The 21414-nt window shown below is 38.1% G+C and overlaps 1 protein-coding gene across 1 annotated transcript in view; it reads left to right on the forward strand.

The window, feature by feature from the left end:
• RGS5 (regulator of G protein signaling 5) overlaps positions 1 to 20682 on the forward strand; it is a 52645-nt gene extending 31963 nt beyond the window's left edge. Inside the window, exons 3-5 of the mRNA XM_052637648.1 lie at positions 6104 to 6165; positions 15757 to 15923; positions 20228 to 20682. Of these exons, the coding sequence (XP_052493608.1) occupies positions 6104 to 6165; positions 15757 to 15923; positions 20228 to 20389 (391 nt within the window). The 3' untranslated portion in view covers positions 20390 to 20682. The remainder of the gene's footprint in view (positions 1 to 6103; positions 6166 to 15756; positions 15924 to 20227) is intronic.
• The last annotated feature ends 732 nt before the right edge of the window (positions 20683 to 21414 follow it).

Below are 21414 nucleotides of genomic sequence, written 5' to 3' on the forward strand. Positions count from 1 at the left end.
CCCTTCAAGGTCTCACAGAGGAAATAAAGACTGTTCCTTGGTGCAGGAATGAATACTTGACCAGATGCTTCTATTTAAAGCACATCAAACAGCTCTTCCCTAGTCCGTAAATTAATATTTCTATAGGACTTCTGCAGTCCTCCCCTACCACCCCCACATATTTAGGCATGGAGGGAAACTATAATTCCAAAGATTCAAGATGTTATGGCAGTGAACCTAATCCACAATTTCATTGACATTACTGTAATGTAATATCACTACTGACAGTATTCACGATGTTTACTGTTGGTCCATGAACTACACAGCCGATGACTGACTAGACAAATACACTCCATCTTTTCTTTAAAACAATGATACCCCTAAAATCAAGAAAGGAAAGTGAGAAGAAGAACTAAATGTATTCAAGACCCTGCACTCTACTACCTAAAAGCTTTGCAGAGATCACAGAAGTGTGGTAAAAATGGAGGAATGCCTTTGAACCTCCATTTCTTTTAAAATTTAGCATTTGTATAAATTGGCCAATCTTTTCTCCAAATGACCTTTACACTAATGTAGTTGGATTGGTTGAGAGCTAGAGAGATGGGTTATTCCTTTTAAATTTTTTTTCATCAATCTAAGTGGATATTTCCACTCTCCTCCTTTTATTACTTCAAAGTGATCCCTAACCGGAAGTGAGGCATAATTGAATTTTCTGCATTTAGAAAAAGGGAAGTTAATTTAATGTGGAGAGCAGGAACCAGGCACTGGGAGAGAATAAGAACCATATTTCATTATAGCAGAAGATCAAAAAGTCTGATTTGAAATAAACAATGTGGAGGTTATTGATCTGTTGGAATTAACTTTTAAAAAATAAATATAGTGCTACATTTTCTGCTTTGATTCTCGGCTTTAATATACTACATAGATACTTGAATTATTTGGCTGAACAGGGATTCAGGGAGAAGCAGTTTTGGAAGAAAACCTGAGGCTGACGTTTACTGGATTATTTTCTTCTCTTGTCTTCCAGCCCCCTTTTTCTTCCAGAAGTTTGAATTGTTTCGGAAAAATCCTTATCCCTAGAGAATATTTGTGTGTCTCTTATTGCATTTTTAACAGTGAGCAGTACAACGCTTTCTCATCTTCTGCCAAACTCCTAAACCCCTTTCACTACCTTATATTTGGCACATTTCCATGTCTTTTAACTAGCAGGAGAAGACTGTGTTCTGCATGAGCTCAACTGATCTCTGTTCTCCTCACTTTCAAGATTCTCTGTATTTTTTTCTTTTTACCCACGTTCTTCTCAAGGAGAAGAAAATAAATCTCAGAGGAGAAAATAGACTTTCTCCGGATGGAAGGTATTTTTAACTCCTCTCATCTTTTATAAAAAGCAGTCCCTTAAAAAAAAAAAAGGCATTTTCTCTTTTTTAAACATAATTTCATTCCTCTCATTAGAAAAATAAAAAATTGAACCATTGGAAAAAATACAAAAAAAGTTGCTTATATCCCTCCTGCCCAAGGCCAGCTTCTGTTACCATTTTAGTACTCTTGACTGCTTTTTTCCCCCTCTGGACTGTTTTCCACTAGAACAAACAAGTCCCATGCTCCACTCTGAAAAATGTGCACCCTGCCACCCCCAGCCACAAGCACTTCACCTCTTCTATTCCTATCCCTTCCTTTTGAAAATCACTGCTTTCCATTTCTTCTTTAACTCCCTTGATCAGGTCTAAACCTTACTACTTCACTGAAACTGTTATCATTAAGGGCTAACTCCTGACTTGTGGGCTGGATATGACTCTGCTCACCAGTTGGCCATCTTAAATCTCTCCTCCTTAACTTCTAACTTTAAATTCTCCCCCTGCCCTCTTCACTCTCTAAGGGGTCCCACTTTTGCCCTCCCTCTATATGTGAGCATTCCCTAAGACTCCACTATATGTCCTCATAATAAACAATAAACATGTCATGAAACCATGAAAATATAGTTTATATATCATGGCTCATGAAATAATCAATTGCAAAATGCTTAGGAGATGATGTAGATATTTTTATAGTTTATTTCATATTCTAGATGTTCCTTTTCTCTCTGTCAAGGTCACTAATTTTTACCTACTTTTTTGTTATTGTTTTACCACTTTATAACTCTAGAATGACCTGTACATGTAAAAGTCCCTAGACTGTGCATAGGGAAGAACAATTAGAAAGGGTTGTCCTACACATACTCCATCCAGCCTGGTAAACTGCAAAGTGAGCTTTGTTGTGAGGATTAAAGATGGATGCACAATGTCTGACCTGTGAATAGACATCAAAAAGTGGCAGGTGTGTTTATTTGTATCCCCATACACAGTGCTCAGGTCACTGCTGGTCCTGGGGTGAAACCTCAATAAATGTCTATTAACTTAAGGCTGGACGTGAGCAGACATATTGCAGGAAAGAAGGAAGAGCTGAACAGGCACTTAAATGCCAATAAATACCTGGATTTCATTTTTCTTGTCAAGAGCGAGAATATTATCAAGCAAGTTTAAATATGTGCCAGAGACTATGTAGATTTTTTTTTAATGAAGAAAATAAAACAGAAAACCATCAGTGCTTAGAGAGAATAAAATATTCTCCCATGGTTCTGGTTAAGGAAGTGCCAGAGTTGCTTATAGCTATAGTCACGGTTCATAGGGCTAAAATACTTGTAGTCTAAGTTTTTGGGTAATTTGTAGCTTTCATAAATTAGACTAAAGTTGGGCAAACTGAATCATTATTAATTTACACATTAATCTGACATGCATATTGCAAGGTAGATTAATGCTTCAGGGAATGCACCATCAGACAAGTAGAATGGAAAAATCTCTCTGTGACTAACAAGCTATGGCATCTAGGCAGGAGTATGCTCATCTAGGCAGTGAGTATCATTGCCTTGTAGGAGATTCAAAAAGTAAACGTGATAAGAGTTCAGTAGAGAGAGAGCTCTTCCAGTTGAGATCATCACTTCCTGGACCAAGTGGCATTTACACTGGCTATTATAAAACAGTTAAGCATCTCTATAAATGTTTATCTTGCCTTTCATTTGGACTGGTTTCCTCCTCTCCTCCACATCCACAGACAGAAACTCCATGTCCACTCTCTGTGGTCAGCAATGACCTTGTAAACCAGGATACTTACTGGTCATTTATATCTGCACCTATCTTGTTTCAAAGAAGTCAGATTTAATGGAAAATTCTGAGAATCAGGACAGGATGAACCTGTGGCACCTCCTAGGCTGGTAATCAGAGTATTAGGCTTCATGCTGTGGGGGATGTGTTCTGCTTGACTGTGTCCTTGAATCAATTTGGACTGATATTACCCCCAAGCAAGTTCTGCACACATCGTTTTCAGGAATTTAATCTTGGCTGTGATGTGCTGCTGATAGTGACCATTAGTCTCATTCTAGCAAACCATTTGAGACAAATTGGATGTGGTAACGTGCCTGAGTTTGGTGCGCCTGCTCTTGCCATTTCTTCTCCCTGTGCCCCTCCACACTAGCCTGAGGAGATGGAGGACAGGAAGGTGACTTCATTTTACAACGGTATTTATAAAATCAGAAGGCAATTCAGTCTTCCCTTTGCTCTGTTTCTTTTATTCAATTATTTAATGTCTTCTTGTTTCTGTCAGCAATCAATAAAGACTTGGTGGGTGTCATATGCATAATACTAAACTGACTGTAGTGAAAACATTAAGATGGATAAGGCTATATGTGAAAAAAAGTGTAGGTACAAAATAGTATATGCAAAGGAGAAATTCTCAGTATGAGGTAATATAGAAGAGTCCAGAGGAGTTATTGACCTGTAGAAAATAGCTCCTTTTCTGGTTAGAAATAAAATGAGGCAGAAAAATATAGGGGCATGCTTGTAATTCCTTCCTCATGTCATTTCTCATCTCTCCTCCCTGATTTCCTTTAACCGAAAGGAAAAGGGAGGGAGAAGGTAGTTTCTTGTTAAAAATAAATTTCCAAGGAATTCTTGTTGAGTTTTTGATTCATTACATCTGTGTTTCTAGTCAGGCAAATGAAACCACTAAAGATTACTTAATCAAGTTTGTTACTCCCATTTTTGGCTTATTTACGACAGATTGGTTCCAAATAGTAAAAGGAGTATGTCAAGGCTGTATATTGTTACCCGGCTTATTTAACTTATATGCAGAGTACATCATGCAAAATGCCAGGCTGGATGAAGGATAAGCTGGAATCAAGATTGCCGGGAGAAATATCAATAACCTCAGATATGCAGATGACACCACCCTTATGGCAGAAAGTGAAGAGGAACTAAAAAGCCTCTTGATGAAAGTGAAAGTGGAGAGTGAAAAAGTTGACTTAAAGCTCAACATCCAGAAAATGAAGATCATGGCATCTGGTCCCATCACTTCATGGGAAATGGATGAGGAAACAGTGGAAACAGTGTCAGACTTCTTTGGGGGGCTCCAAAATCACTGCAGATGATGATTTCAGTCAGGAAATTAAAAGACGCTTACTCCTTGGAAGGAAATTTATGACCAACCTAGATAGCATATTCAAAAGCAGAGATATTACTTTGCCAACAAAGGTCTATCTAGTCAAGGCTATGGTTTTTCCAGTGGTCATGTATGGATGTGAGAGTTGGACTGTGAAGAAAGCTGAGCACCAAAGAATTGATGCTTTTCAACTGTGGTGTTGGAGAAGACTCTTGAGAGTCCCTTGAATTGCAAGGAGGTCCAACTGGTCCATCCTAAAGGAAATCAAACCTGGGTGTTCATTGGAAGGACTGATGCTAAAGCTGAAACTCCAATACTTTGGCCACCTCATGCGACGAGTTGACTCATTGGAAGGGACCCTGATGCTGGGAGGGATTGTGGGCAGGAGGAGAAAGGGACAGCAGAGGATGAGATGATTGGATGGCATCACCAACTCAATGGACATGAGTTTGGGTGGACTCTGGGAGTTGGTGATGGACAGGGAAGCCTGGTGTGCTGCGGTTCATGGGGTTGCAAAGAGTCAGACACGACTGAACGACTGAACTGAAATGATTCACAGTCTCACCACTTTTCTTCCCAGAAAGAGTAAATCTTAAAAAAAAAAGAAAAAAAAAACATGATTCTGTTCTGTTTGGGCAGGAAAATGCACCTGGGTTTTAAGAAAAATTTTACCCATGATATGCGGCATATGGGACCTTAGTAGGGATCGAACCACATCCCCTGGCTAGGGATCAAACTGCATTCCCTGCACTGGAAGCCCAGAGTCTTAACCACTGGACCACCAGAGAAGTACCCCCCACATTTTTTTTTAATTCCAGATTTTTTTCAGTGTAGACCTGGTATGGTACTATTCCCACCAGGAGGCAGCTTCACACCTTGCATCTTCCATCAGCCCCAATGAGATGGCAATCGGCTGTCAATGTGAAAGAAATGCTCTTTGAGTGACCTCAGGCTAAGGCTGAGCCTCATGGGTCCCTGGTTATACATATGCAGTACAAACTTCTTCCTAAATGCATGCTTTAGTTTGTACCGATGATTTGTTTGTATTATTTGAGATTCGGTTTTATCTGTTTTTTATTGGATTCTAAAATCTTGGTTGTCAGCATATAATCTCCCACTGGGAGTTCTTTAGCTTTAATAAGCAGATTTCCTTGTAAGCCAGGGAGAAAAGGCATGTGTGAAATGAATAAATCCTGCAATGATCAGAAAAAAGTGCTCTCTGTGGATAAAATTGGTGTTTAAAGTTTAGCCTTGATGAAGCAGGGAACATGAGTTCAAGACCCACAGTAGGAAAACTGGATTTTATTCAGTTACATTTGGAAAGAAAAGACCACAATTGGAGACACTGTCATGGGACACCCAAGAATATCAAGACACAGCTTCATGACAAATACACTCTGATTTTGAAAAGCGACAACCCTCACCAAATTGTTCAACAAAGATGAAAATGTGCAAGATAGATATAGGAAATCAAACCCAGCTCATCAAACTCACTTGATCAGAATAAAACAACTGTAACTCTCTTTTTCTGAGCATGTCATCAACTATAATATTTCAAAGAAAAGCAGGTCCAAGTCATTGTTGGCGTATGTGGTTAACTTTCTTCTAATGCAACTTTTTCTGTCTCCTTTTTCTTTCCTAATGCTTAATTTAGACCCTCGCTGGACGAGGCCCTGCAGTGGCGTGATTCCCTGGACAAGCTCCTGCAGAACAATTGTAAGTTTGGGGAAAAAAGAACCACCATAAATTTGAATTATTTTATTAAAGGTCAGGGGAAAGAGCCCCAAAATAGGGCAGCTTTAGGTTGCCAGTGCCTTCTCAAATTTTGATATTTCTTCAACTTTGGAAGGATGTCAAGGGAGTATGATTATCTAGCTCACTTTGGGACAATGTGAAAATGAGTTGTCTGGCTGGCTCCTGAGTACAAGTTGTATTCCCATCTGTCCTGCTTACTTGAATGAGCAGAGCTAGTAGTTTGACCTCTGTTTGTCTTAAATTTTTTATTAGTAAAATAGACACTGCATCTTCCAGCTTGGCCTCATAATGGCTTGATATGGATTGGGTGTATCAGTGTACATATCACTAAACTCTGAGGCATGGGTTGGGTGGTATTTCAAATTGCTATTAATTGCTTTTGTAACCAGCCACAGGCTGTTAACCTCTCAAACCTTACTTTCCTCTTCTGGCAGCATGCCTTTTATATCTTCATTCAAGACATGACAAAAGTGAAAGCAAGAACTCCTCTCCAAGCTAATACCAATACACCTGAGCACTATTTGCCTTTTCCCAATCAAAAATCCCTACTGACTCCAAAGGTCTGCAGTATCAAGCTTAAATTTCTAGTTCTTAAAATTCTCCATAGTAACTATTATTGCTTGTCTGCAGGCAAACTGAACTGTTCTCCCCTCCATTTCTATGTGTCATCCCTTTGACTAGAATATTTTGTATTCATATCTCTATTAGTTGAAATTCTCCTCTCCCACTAGAGCCAATCTGAATACTAAATGCCTAGTTTTCCTTGACCATCCAGAATGACTGATGCTCCCTCTGAGTTTCCAGAGCAGTTTGTTTGCACATTTTTCAGCCACTTGTTATTCACTGCATCATGCTCTGATCACAGCATCTTCCTCCTATAACAGATTATAAACTCATTGACAGCCAGGAGTTAGTCTTTTTCATCTGGATAATTTCACAACAGGAAGTGCACGGTAATGCAAAAATGTTGAATCATTCTCCCTAAAAATAGTATTTATGTAAATTATCTAACTCACATTTTTCCATTTTCACTATAAAAACTTTGTTCCATGCTTTGCGAAAATAAGGATTTAAAAAATATTTCCCACAGGACCATCGAGATTCATAGACATAGAATAGGTGGCAAAGAATGTATGATGAAATGTATACAAACAACATTTTTTGTCTTGTTTTTGGTGAGGTCATCTTCTGTTTACCTGTGATAGAATCAGTATTTAATATCTGGAGGCAGAACACCAAAGTCATTAATTTGAAACTTTCTCAATATTATCAACTTTTGATTTTCTTTTAAAAAAAGTTTATTGAAGTATAGTTGATTTATAATTTTGTGTTATTGCTGTACTACAAAGTGATTCAGTTACTTGATTTTCTTTTTATTTCTTATGCTAAACAGAATACTCAGCCCTGATGCATATAGTGTTCAACAAATGTTTATTGAATAACTGGGTTAATGAATGACTTCATTATCCTTCTTGGACACAGAAATTTCATAAAGTCAACTAGGAGAAAAATATTTATGTTTATCATAAATATTTATGTGTTACCTGTGGTTTTAGGGCCAATACCTGACAAATGAATTATGCATACCCTGGGTACAGGTATTTATTGCTACTATCAATAAACAAAATTAGAAGAACTGGAGTCATGTTTTTAAAGCTATTAAGGAGAAAGATATAAATTTATATGCCCATTCACAATCCTTTTCAATCACACTAATCCTTAGGGCTACATGTTTTTATGTTTCAGGCTTTTAGGAGATAGAGAGCTATTAGAATGAATTAAGCCAGAGGCACTTAGTGTTAATACCTAGCATTTTGGGACTGAAGTTTTTCAGCTTGCAAATAGTTGATTTCTATGGTGTGAGCTTGAGATCCAATATTCTTGCAGTAATATTTTCTGCTTCTTAAAGGAGAAATATGTATATGCATATATATGTGTGTGCAAATATATATGTAATATTCACATTTTATTTAATTAGATATAATATTTTAAAATTATATGTACTATATATGTGTCTTGAGTATATATGTGTGTGTGTATAATCTTAAGTTCCACATCATTATCTTCTTAAGTAATTAATATTTTTAAGATTTGGACAATTTCCCCAAGTAATAATTAGGAAAACATTTGATAACTGTTCCAGGCAAAAGTCTTTCCTTGAAAGGGTATTTATCCATTCAAACCAGCACAAATAATAAAAGGTGTTTCTGGTATGGATACAGAGATATCACAGAAATGGAAAAGAGCCTGAGCCTACAGGGGCTGGTGCCCCGGGCGCGCAGGACAGCCTCCCCATCCCCGCCTCCATTTCTCTCTCCCTCCCCACCTCCATTTCTCTCTCCCCGCCTCCATTTCTCTCTCTCGTGTTTCTGTCTCCATCTTCCTTTCTGTCTTTCCATTTTCCCGTCGATCTCTGCTTCTATGACACTATCTCTCTTGCCCCTTTGTCTCTGCTTCTCTCTATTTCTAAAGAAGGACCAGTGAAATGATAGGCGTGCCCAAGTAATTCTACCCCAACAACATCAACCTAAAAGAAACAATTTTTGACATATTTCCCCACACACTAACTTTCATGCATTGTGAATAACTAAGCCAAATTTTGGCAACTCAGTTCTTATGAGATATTCTTTGAATCTGCAAAAACTAATGGTCTATAACCAGAACTATTATGGTTCTGACATTAGCTATGATTGGTTCAGAATAGGTAATAAAGAAAGATACATTTGAAAAACATGCACTAGAAACATCATGATTCCTTCTTGCATGTTTGTTTGATAAATTAAGTCATTTAACCTCAGAGAGTGTCACGTTTGTTGACTTATGAGGAACATTTGACATTCACTTGTGCAAATATAGGATATTGATTCTCATCATTGATACAGTCCCTCAAGCCTTCCTTAAATCCATGTTTTACTAAAATTTTTTTGAGTGAAAATGAAATCAATTGGTACCAAACCTTTAAAAAAATAAGACCGTTAAGCTGCTACTCAATCTTTTCCATAAGATTATTTCTTTTTTCTTTAAGAAAATATTCTTTATTGATATATAATTGATTTACAATACTGTGTTGTATACAGAATAATTATTTATTTTTTTACCGATTATATTAAGCCTATTAAAACCTAATAGGTCATACCTAATAACCTATTCAAAATCTTTTTTAATTGCCCAGTATATTTGACTCTGTTCTGAAAAAACACCAATTTCTTATGTTTTTGTCTTCAGTTTTATATACAGAACCATCTGTTTTCTTTTTGAAGGTCCATGGGGCACATAACTGATACACTGCTTTTTAAATACAAAAACAGATTGCATGTGGGAGTTTAAAATGAGACAGTGACATTAAACTCTTCCATGTGACTATTTTTAAGAGCAGAGGAAGAATGAAACATAACCCAGTAGCCACACAATTTTTTTTTCCACTGAGCATTTTCATTTTTTAAAATTTAATTTAATTGGAGGTTAATTAGTTTACAATATTGTATTGGTTTTGCCATACATCATCATGAGTCCACCACAGGTATACACGTGTTCCCCATCCTGAATCCCCCTCCCCCTCCCTCCCCGTATCATCCCTCTGGGTTGTCCCAGTGCACCAGTTTTTATGTGAAACTCTTTGCCCCAGGAATTCCAAAAGGTCAGAACATTTTCTTGAAACATCTTTGAGATTTGGACTCTTGCATGGGGAATGGAATAGCCTGGATCTGGGCTCCTCTTTTTGTTTCCGTCTTTGCATTCTCCTCTACTTCTCTTCTTTGATTTCCAATTTTCTCCCTTCTTTTGCCTGGCTGTTCTTTATCATCATCTTACTCACTGGTAGTCACAACTTTCTTTAAACCAATAGTTATAAAAAAGCAACAGCTTACATTTATTATTCATCATGTGCCAGTCACTGTTCTATACATTTTGCATATACTAGGTTATCTAATGATTTCAATAATTTTAGCACTTAGATATGCAAACAATTTGTATTTTTCAGAAAAAGCAACTGAGACAGAGAGAGTTTAGGTAACTTGCCCATGAAATAAAATACTGCAGTAATAGCAAAATCAGCAAATTTATTTTTCCTTAATGTTTGTGCTCTTCAGTTTTGAGACATAGGAGGAAATTTTTATCTCAGGGAGTCTTATTTTATTCAATTTGAACCTTTATTAAATATTAGATCCACAGATTTACACTAAGAGGTGGGATGCTTTTGAAAGAGGGGCAAAGATAAATGAAATTCCAACCTTGAACTCAGATAATCAACAGAATCCTGGGAGAAAGAGTTATAGTAGCAAATAATCCCATTGCGGGGGCGGGGTGGGGGAAGTGATCACTTCTCTTATGTGAATCCAGGAAATGGATTCAATACACTGGAAAGTTATTTTCTGAGCTCATTCCTTGTCTAGGATGTTTTGGTAATGTGGTAAATGTTATTGCTGTAGCATCCTGGAATGTATCCTCAGGTCATAAATAACAATGTTTTGGAGGACTAGAGTTTTAGCTCTACCTTTTTCAAAGATGTGGAAAGGGTGATTCAGAATGCCTGAATCACTATGTTGTGGGGACATAAGTCTAATGAGAGCTAACTTACCCTACACTTGTGCTGTGAAGTTATTGCTTCCTCTGCAGTCTTAGACCTGACAGTATGGGAGCTCATAAGACTTCTTTCCTATCATTATTTCCTAGCAGCTAGAAAGTGCCTGGGAATTTTTTCGTTTCAGCAGAGACTAACTTGCTGCTGCTGCTGCTGCTGCTAAGTCACTTCAGTCGTGTCCAACTCTGTGCGACCCCATAGATGGCAGCCCACCAGGCTCTGCTGTCCCTGGGATTCTCCAGGCAAGAAGACTGGAGTGGGTTGCCATTTCCTTCTCCAATACATGAAAGTGAAAAGTGAAAGTGAAGTCACTGAGTCATGCCCAACTCTCAGCGACCCCATGGACTGCAGCCCACCAGGCTCCTCCATCCATGGGATTTTCCAGGCAAGAGTACTGGAGTGGGGTGCCATTGCCTTCTCTGAGAGACTAACTGACACCTTTTGTTTAAGAAACAATAAAAACTTGAAGGATGACAGAGAACTCAGTCTTTATTTTTTCTTTCAGCATGTACTATTGATTCCTGTGTCACTAAATGATAACATATCAGTTCAGTTCATTCAGTTCAGTCGCTCAGTTGTGTGTGACTCTTTGCCACCCCATAGACTGCAGCACAATAGGCTTCCCTGTTCATCACTAACTCAAACTCATGTCCATCGAGTTGGTGATGCCATCCAACCATCTCCTGCTCTGTTGTCCCCTCCTCGTCCTGCCTTTAATCTTTCCCAGCATCAGGGTCTTTTCCAATGAGTTAGTTCTTTGCATCAGGTGGGCAAAGTATTGGAGTTTCAGCTTCAGCATCAGTTTTTCCAGTGAATAGGACTGATTTCCTTTAGGATGGACTGGCTGGATATCTTTGCAGTCCAAGGGACTTTCAAGAGTCTTCTCCAACACCACAGTTCAAAACCATCAATTCTTGGGCACTCAGCTTTCTTTATAGTCCAACTCTCACATCCATACACAACTACCGGAAAAACCATAGCTTTGACTAGACGGACCTTTGCTGGCAAAGTAATCTCGCTGCTTTTTAACATGGTGTCTATGTTGGTCATAACTTTTCTTCCAAGGAGCAAGCGTCTTTTAATTTCATGGCTGCAGTCACCATCTGCAGTGATTTTGGAGCCCCCAAAATAAAGTCTGTCACTATTTCCATTGTTTCCCCATCTATTTGCCATGAAGTGATGTGACCGGATGCCATGATCTAGTTTTCTGAACGTTGAGGGTTTTTTTCTTTTCTTTTCTTTTCCTTTTTATTTTAATTGGAGGTTAATTACTTTACAATATTATATTGGTTTTGCAATACATCAACATGAATCTGCCACAGGCATACAAGAGTTCCCCATCCTGAACCCCGAAAGAAAAACACCAATACAGTATACTAATGCATATATATGGAATTTAGAAAGATGGTAACGATAACTCTGTATGCGAGACAGCAAAAGAGACACAGATGTATAGAACAGGCTTTTGAATGTTGAGTTTTAAGCCCACTTTTTCACTCTCCTCTTTCTCTTTCATCAAGAGGCTCTTTAGTTCTTCACTTTCTGCCATAGTGTTGGTGTCATCTGCATATCTGAGGTTATTGATATTTCTCTTGGCAATCTTGATTCCAGCTTGGGCTTCATCCAGCCCAACATTTCTCATGATGTGCTCTGCATATAATTTAAATAAGCAAAGTGACAATATACAGCCTTGACATACTCCTTTTCTGATTTGGAACCAGTCTGTTGTTCCATGTCCAGTTCTAACTGTTGCTTCTTGACCTGCATACAGATTTCTCAAGAGGCAGGTCAGGTGGTCTGATATTCCCATCGCTTTCAGAATTTTCCACAGTGTGTTGTGATCCATGCGGTGAAAGGCTTTAGTGTAGTCAATGAAGCAGAAGTAGATATATTTCTGAAACTCTTGCATTTTTGATGATCCAATGGATGTTGGCAATTGGATCACTGGTTCCTCTGCCTTTTTCTAAATCTGAACATCTGGAAGTTCATGGTTCATGTACTGTTGAAGCCTGGCTTGGAGAATTTTGAGCATTACTTTGCTAGGGTGTGAGATGAGTGCAATTGTGTGGTAGTTTGAGCATTCTTTGGCACTGCCTTTCTTTGGTATTGGAATGAAAACTGACCTTTTCCAGTCCTGTGGCCACTGCTGAGTTTTCCAAATTTGCTGGCATATTGAGTGAAGCACTTTCACAGCATCATCTTTTAGGATTTGAAATAGCTCAACTAGAATCCAGCACCTCCGCTAGCTTTGTTCACAGTGATGCTTCCTAAGGCCCACTTGACTTCACATTCCAGGATGTCTGTCCCTAGGTGAGTTATCACACCATCATGGTTATTTGGGTCATGAAGATCTTTTTTGTAGAGGTTTTCTGTGTATTCTTGCCACCTTTTCTCAATATCTTCTGATTCTGTTAGGTCCATACCTTTTCTGTCCTTTATTTTCCCATCTTTGCATGAAATGTTCCCTTGGTATCTCTAATTTTCTTGAGGATATCTCTCGTCTTTCCCATTCTATTGTTTTCCTCTTTTCTTTACATAGATCACTGAGAAAGGCTTTCTTATCTCTCCTTGCTATTCTTTGGAACTCTGCATTCAGATGGGTATATCTTTCCTTTTCTCTTTGCCTTTCCCATCTTGTCTTTTCTCAGCTATTTGTAAGGCCTCCTTGGACAACCATTTTGCCTTTTTGCATTTCTTTTTCTTAGAGATGATCTTGATCACTGCCTCCTGTACAATGTTATGAACCTTCGTCCATAGTTTTTCAGGCACTCTGTGTATCAGATCTGGTCTCTTGAATCTATTTGTCACTTCCACTGTATAATTATAAGGGATTTGATTTAGGTCATACCTGAAAGGCTTATGAAATCACATAGTGCTGGAAATATGGGCAGGAGTGAGGGAAAATGCATGTGCTCTTATTCTGGTGAACATTATCAAGTGGTTTTAAAGCAATTCTTCTAGGTCGGTTATTAGAGAAAACTGTTCTTGATACCTACCATCACTCCCCAATGTATTTTTAGGTGTTGCTCCATTAAAAAAATGTTTTTATATTAAGTACAGGGAGAAGGGATTAAAATGCAAAGTTTCTTGTTTGGATCCAGAATTGTCAGTTACCCTAATCCAAGTTAATTATAATTTAGCAATCCTGTTTCTTTAAAATTGAGTTCAATTGCTGGGAACTGTGAGGGATATAAAGACAAAATGTATAGAAGAAAAATTGAAAAATGACAATGCTATATTTCTGGCTTAATCATGATATTTTGTACATATTGTTTGAAATCGATGTACTGGGCAATGACTAATGAATGAAAATTAGAATCTATAAAAAGAAGTAGGGAGAAATATTCAAGAAGAATGGAAATAGAAATTAGGTCAAAGGAAATGAATTCAGTACATGACTATGTTCTCCAAGTAAAATAATGAATTGTAGAGGTGCCTTCTGATGAGGAACAAGTTAGAGAAAATGTAGACCTTGAGGTTCCAGTCAGTCCAGCCTTCAGCCTGGGAGGCAAACGTCAGGCCAGGCATGCCTGTAAATCTGATATAGTCTGTGGGGAACTAAAATTTTCTCTCCTTCCTTTGGAAGTCCACTTATCTTACATAATAAATATGCATGGATTCTCTCAGTACGTACAGATTTGTTAGAATTGGGGTTAAAAAAGTGTCTATCTATCTATCTATCAATTATCTATCTATATCTCTCTATCTAGCTAGATATATATATCTAACTGTCTATCTATATGTCAGCTTTAAAAGGAGGAAAACATTGAAGATATAAAATGATTTTTCCTTTGTTCCTCTTCATTGCTTTCCTAATTCCTGACCTTGCCTTCAACTTATCTACCACTTTGGAGCTTAGAGCTGCAGAACAAGGTTAGAAGAAAGAAAAAGAAAACAAAACGATCAGACCCAAGAATCTCTAATATACATACTTGCATTATATATATATATATATATATATATATATACTGTCTGAGCCACCAGGGAAGCCCATATATACATATATACATATATATATATATATATATATATATGTATATATGTATATATGTATATATGGGCTTCCCTGGTGGCTCAGACAGTAAAGAATCTGCCCTCAATGCAGGAGACCTGAATTTACAAACTGAAACATATTCTACATGAGCAACAGTACTCTGAAAACAGAACCACAACAGTCATACTTACACTTAATTTAATATGTGTTAAAGACTGATGTTTCACTGATGGGTGTAGTAACTGCTCTACCTGTGGGCCCCGTTCGTCAGGCCCCTATAACTCCTCCTTCAGATCTCCTGTCTCACTTTCTCATATAGGCCTTCTTTAAATGTAAAATCAGGTTAGAACCCTTTTTGTTACTCTTGCTGTCTTTCATATTGCTGTCTTTCATTGTGTATACATTTTTTGTGTATGTTTCATCATTTTTTTTTCTGCCTCCCCAGAATCTTCACTGGGGCAGGTAGCATGTCTATTTTACTTACCATAATTCCTGGAACATCATATTTGCTCCAAAAATCAACTTTAGAAAGAAAAAAACTAAGTAGTTGATACATGAGAATAAACATTAATATTACTTACACTACCAAATCAAGTTTTAAGTGTATTTTTTTCTTTTTGGTAACTGATAAGTATCCAGAATGGCATTAGTGCTCATAGTGTCCCTCAATGCTATGTATGGTTAAAACTTTATCACCCAAATGTAGACTGTCTGTATTTGAATCCCAGCTCTGCCACTTTCCAGCTGGTTAACTAATAGAAAGTTACTTGATCTCTCTGACCTCATTTGTAAAATAGGATATAGCAGCCTCTGCCTCTTAGGTTTGTAATGATTAACAAATGAGTTAACTTTAGTCAGGTTATCACACAAATAACAGAAATGTGTTATAAATAAACCTAGGCTACAACATGGGATATAGTGATAGACAGATGATAGACAGATAGAATACATTTCCTCAAAGAACCTTTTTCCTTGCCAGATGGACTTGCCAGCTTCAAAAGTTTCCTGAAGTCTGAATTCAGTGAGGAGAATCTTGAGTTCTGGATGGCCTGTGAAGATTACAAGAAGATCAAGTCCCCTGTCAAGATGGCTGAGACGGCAAAGAAAATTTATGAAGAATTCATCCAAGCAGAGGCTCCTAAAGAGGTTGGTCCTGATTGGAAGGTGGGTGAGAGTGGTCAATGGGGGTCAGCTTAACCACTTCCCAGGAAGGATTTCCATCTGCAATACAGTTTGCAGCTAAAGGTTATTCCTATTTGAAAGTGGGCCACCTTTCTTAAACACCTACTGAATGCAAAGGGAAAGCAATACAATCAAGCAGATGTGAACTTGAAGTCTGTTTAGACCACTTTTTAAGCAGTATGGGTCTCTCTTCAGTAGCATGTAATCACAAATGAGGATAATACAGGTTGTATGATCTTGGGTGAAGTACTCAGTCTCTCTGAACTTAGTTTCTTTCTTTGGGAAACTGAGGATAATGACTATTTTGCAGGATTGGTGTGAGGATGAAATTAAACAGTGGATGTGAGAATACATATCTCAGCATTTGAACAAATTAATGTCTGATGAATGTTTCTATCACTTCACCTTTTCCCCTTCCCCCTTTCCTCCTTCCTTTTCTTTTTTTGGTGAAAATTCTCTCTTTTCCATCCCACGCTCCGCCACCCCCTGGTCTCCCCCTAGGGCTTTTTCATTTACTCTCTGATCTGGACAAGGTTTCTACTCATGAAAACCAAATGATCACATGGTAACCATGCTACAGATGTTGGAGGACAATATAATATTAAGTAACTGTTAAAGATGTGTGTTGATTTTGAAGAGGCTTTAGGGCAGTTTATGAAACTGAATTGAAAAGATTTTTTGTAGAATTCAGGATGGCCTCAGCAAGACCCATTCATCATGTTTTGGTCAGGTCCCTGATTTCACATTGCACACTGAAATCCAATCTGGACATCAAACATTTCATCAAAATTTGGGGTCAGGTACCGAGGTGATCTGAGCAAACCCTCTAGGCAGGCAGTAATTAACTTAAGATGATTTGAGAGAGGGAAACCCTAATATCTTTTTTCTCTCACAAGTGTACTAGATTCTTGAGGTTCTATCATTTGATATTTATTCTTTTGGTAATGCATTACTCATCACTGATCCTTTTTAAAAGGCAACTTTATCTGAATGGATTATTATAATCTAATAATCAAATTGGATTATATACTTAATGCCAACACATGAGCCGCCTCCATCACATAGGAGGTGGAGGTGAGGAGCAAAGAGTATAGAGTACGACAGGTAAAGGTGGAAAAGTGAGAATCCTAGCATGCACCTGGGTTTAGTCTTGCTGTGGGAATTATTTTGGAATCCTCCCTAGATCCCCTCTTCTACTCCTCAGTCTCCCACCCCATGCATATGTATTGGCTTTCCCCTACTTCTGATGCCATTTGAGCTGGCCTGTTCTGTCAGCATGGAATCTCTATGTGTGATGTTACCAAGGACATTAATGTACTGTTAGTATTAAATTTGACACAATTTCCTGACTGACTGATTTCCCGTTTCCAACCTGTCTTCTTACCACCTTCATTCCTCTTCACAGAAGTCTAGGATTTGAACATATGCAAATAATGGAGACCCATCCAGGCTATTGCTAGCTGCTCTGAGCTCTAGGAAAACATTGTTCTCAAAGTTCCTTACTAGAACACTCATGGGTATCATGAAAATATGAGAAAGTAAGAATGGAGTTTCAAAATAAATAAAACCCTTGCTGAGTTACTAGAACACACAAATGATAGCCTTCATTATAAGGACCTTTGGGCTCTAATTAAAACAGCTTTGGCCTCCAGTCTCTGACTTGAGCATCAGAGGGATGTAAATCCCACTCCTGTTACATAATAAACACTCTGTGAATGTTTGTGAGATGAATGGATGCAGGTATACCAACTCCAGACCTTTCTTGATGTATGACTTTGGGCAAGTTTCTAACTAAAGCTTTCTAATTCTCAATTCTCTTTTATTGTAATAATTTCATGTATGTGTGTGGTGTGTGTGTATATACCTAGAGGATGTTTAATAAATTGTAGCTATTGTTTTAAAAGTTAGCTTGCATTTTGACAAAAATTGATGATTTCACTTTTAAAAACATGTTTTTATTTATTTACTTATTTGTTACCATTTATTTTTGGTTGCACTGGGTCTTCGTTGCTGTGTGTGGGCTTTCCCTAGTTGTGACAAGCAGGGGCTACTCTTCCTTGCAGTGCATTGCGATAGCTTCTCTTGTAGAGCACTCACTCTTGGCGCAGACTTCAGTAGCTGAAGCGCACAGGCCCAGTAGTTGCGCTTTGCAGGCTCTAGAGTACAGGCTCCATTGTTGTGGTGCGTGGTCTTAGCTGCTCCGCTGCATATAGAATCTTCCCATACCAGGGACTGAACCTGTGTCTCCTGCATTAGCAGGCGGATTCTTATCCACTGTACCACCAGGGAAGGCCTAGTATTTCATTTTGATGAGTATCAGAATGACCTGTATAACAAGTTTACCCAGGCAAATAGTAATCTAAATTTTCTTTATCTGAATATTCACTTCAGTTCTCTAATATCAGGAACTGAAGGAGAGATACAGTGATAAAAAATTGGAAGTAAGATTTAAAAATGAGAAATTACCCTGTGTAGTTCGATAAACAGATAATTTATATACTAAAAATTGTCATGTCCATATCTTAATAAAAATTTTTTTCTTTGCTCAGTATTGTACAGATGAGTATATATCAAAATGATTCATTAGAGGAGCTCATGCACTTAAAAATAGTAAGAAAAAATAGCTGTTATTTGCTATTTATGTGTTAGAGAGGTTAAAATATGTATCACTTCTTTAAAAAACATATCAATTCTTTAAAAAGTAGGATTAATAGATAGCTTTATAATTGTTCAAAATTTTATAATTTTTAGTTTTAAAATTTTTCAACTGTTTTGAGTAAGTCTGGCTGCTCATCTAGTTCAGTATATATTTAAGAGAAGGAAGAAGCACTGCTTTAGTGTGGCAGGAAGAATAACAGACTGTTCCTCACTAGCTGTTTGTAGGCATGTAAATTGACCTCTTTGGATCTTGGAGTCTTCACCTATGAAGACAGACATCTGACTACCTCACCTTTGAGGCCATTTCTAGCGCAGTCTGTGAAGTCTTCCACCATTCCTGCATAAAACACACAGGTTGCTCTCACCTGTGGAAAGCACGTCATAGCCTCAACTCACTTCGTCCTGGACCTTCAATCACAGTCACTTCTGTCTGTTCTGGCCTGGCTGTCCCCAGTCATGCCTTTGTCCCTGACTCTGACCTAAAGACACTCCATAATTATTTGAGCACAAATAGCTTTTCTCAGTATCAAGAAACTTTAGCAGCCCAGGAGAGACCCAAACACTTCCTAATGTTTCAGTTCAGAACCATTGGTTGATTTGGGTTTTGTTTCTTTCTTCTTTACACTGAGGTACAAGAGTCATTGGAATAACAACGTGATAAACAATGATTTCTCTCAAATCATACTCAGGCAAGCCCAGGCAAGCTGTACATTGCACAAGCCCAGGGGACCATTCACATGGACCCTCACATGAATGATGTCTCTGGGAGTGACACAGTGTAGAATGGCCCTGCATTCAGGCCAAATAAGCCATGATGCCTCCCAACACTCCAGTCTCCCGGGTAAAAGGAACATTGCTGGGCTTTTGAATCTTCTATCTACCCCTTATGATTTTGGGCAAATCACTTTAACTCTTCTGCTCCTCAGTTGTAAAATGTGGATGTCAGTATTGCCTCTCAGAGTTGTAAGCTTCAAGGAGTTCACAGCACAGTGCTGGTGAAAGTAAAGTTCTCAGCTCTCAATAAATGTCAGTTGCTACTGTTATGCATGTTGTGTTAAAACCACTGTGTCTTTGTTTGTTTCAGGAAAAAAAAAACAAGTTTTCTTATTCTTCTAGAGACATGCACAAAGTCTTGGATCCCTGATCAGAATTTCTCTCTCTTCTTTCTCCCCATTAGGGGTGAAACCAAATGCTGTGGTAGGAAGACTATGGGATTAGGCATCAGGATACCTAGATTCAAATTCTGAGTCTCTGCCTTCAAATACATTCATTAGCTCTGTGATCTTGAAGTCCCTATCTATCTGCCTTTTGCTTAGAAAAGGAAAGACTCATTTTTTAGAGTTATTGAGAAGCTTATATGAGGTCTGCCTGAATCAGTTGTTTATTTCTAACACTGGGTGCCTAATACTGGTTAGATTGTAATCTGAGTCATGCATTTGTTGAAGCACCAGTTGCCTTACCCTACTGTATATAAAATAGAAGTGATAAGCTGTTCTAATTTCCTATGCCTCGCTTCCCCTCATGTGTTATGTGAGAAGCACTTTTCTCCCTACCCCTCCTCAAATCCCATAACCTGGGCTGACTCAGTGATCCTGTTTTCTGGCTCACAGGTGAATATTGATCACTTCACGAAGGAAATCACAGTGAAGAATTTGGTGGAGCCTTCCCCAAGTAGCTTTGATGTGGCCCAGAAAAGAATCCATGCTCTGATGGAGAAGGATTCGCTGCCTCGCTTTGTGCGCTCTGAATTTTATCAGCAGTTCATCAAGTAGCAATGCAATCAGGCTGTGAGAATCATCCTGAGAGTTATTTCATCCATAATCACCCTGCACTTTGCAGCAACCCACATATCTTCCTGTAGCAGCTTGCTCAAAGATTCTGAGATGGAAAACCCCAGGGAGGGTTGCTTACTCTTTTGCCCACATTGTTTTGGAAGATTATCTATTGCCCCAATGTCTTCCTTTTCCAGTGTCCCCTTCCTGCTCGCATTCCCAACTAAGCTCTACACTTGTAGGTTGTTATGAAACTCAGTAAGAACAACAGAAAAACTCTACTTAGGGAAATATAAAGCAGAAATATGATATCATTGAATGTGACTCCACTTGGTAATGGATTGCCATCTAAATTTGGATGAAAAAAGAATATGGATGTGGAAAAACCAATTTCAAGTGAGATTAATTGATCTCATTTGTTGTTTTAATTCTGATCCAGGGAGGCCACTCATTATTTTCTGAATTTGGTTAGTAAAATGTGGTAGGCATTTTATGAGGCAACCACTATTTGAGTTTTTAAGCAAATACATTGTTCAAAACATTGGTCTTCCTCTGAGACCATCTTTGTGTTAACTAGAGATTATAAACAAGAGATACAGCCAAGAATGTATTGTGTTTATATAAAATCAATCTGAACACAATCCATGGGGCTTCTTATAATTCCCTCAGACCTTCCCACACATAAAGTTACCAAATTCTGTACTAAATCAGTAACCTGAGATTGACATGGATTACTTTATAAATGTATCTATGCCTCTAAAAGTAGGCCCAAGGTTTCCATTTTCAAATTAGTTAAAATTTGTGTGAGTGCAAAATTCCAAAATTTCCAACTCCAATCATGTAAAACAAAAACATAAACATGCTGTTCATTGCCGTGGTCTTCCTTCTCAATATCAAGAGGGCTGTATACTACAATGGAGAAATCTTGTCAAACCTAAAAGGGGTAGTTGTCCTATGGTGCCATCAGTTTGTTAAGCACATAATGATTATCTTCAAAATAGCAAATTATCTTCAGAAAACTTAAT

The sequence above is a fragment of the Budorcas taxicolor genome, chromosome 3 (assembly GCF_023091745.1).
Source record: "Budorcas taxicolor isolate Tak-1 chromosome 3, Takin1.1, whole genome shotgun sequence".
NCBI classification, from domain to species: Eukaryota; Metazoa; Chordata; class Mammalia; order Artiodactyla; family Bovidae; genus Budorcas; species Budorcas taxicolor.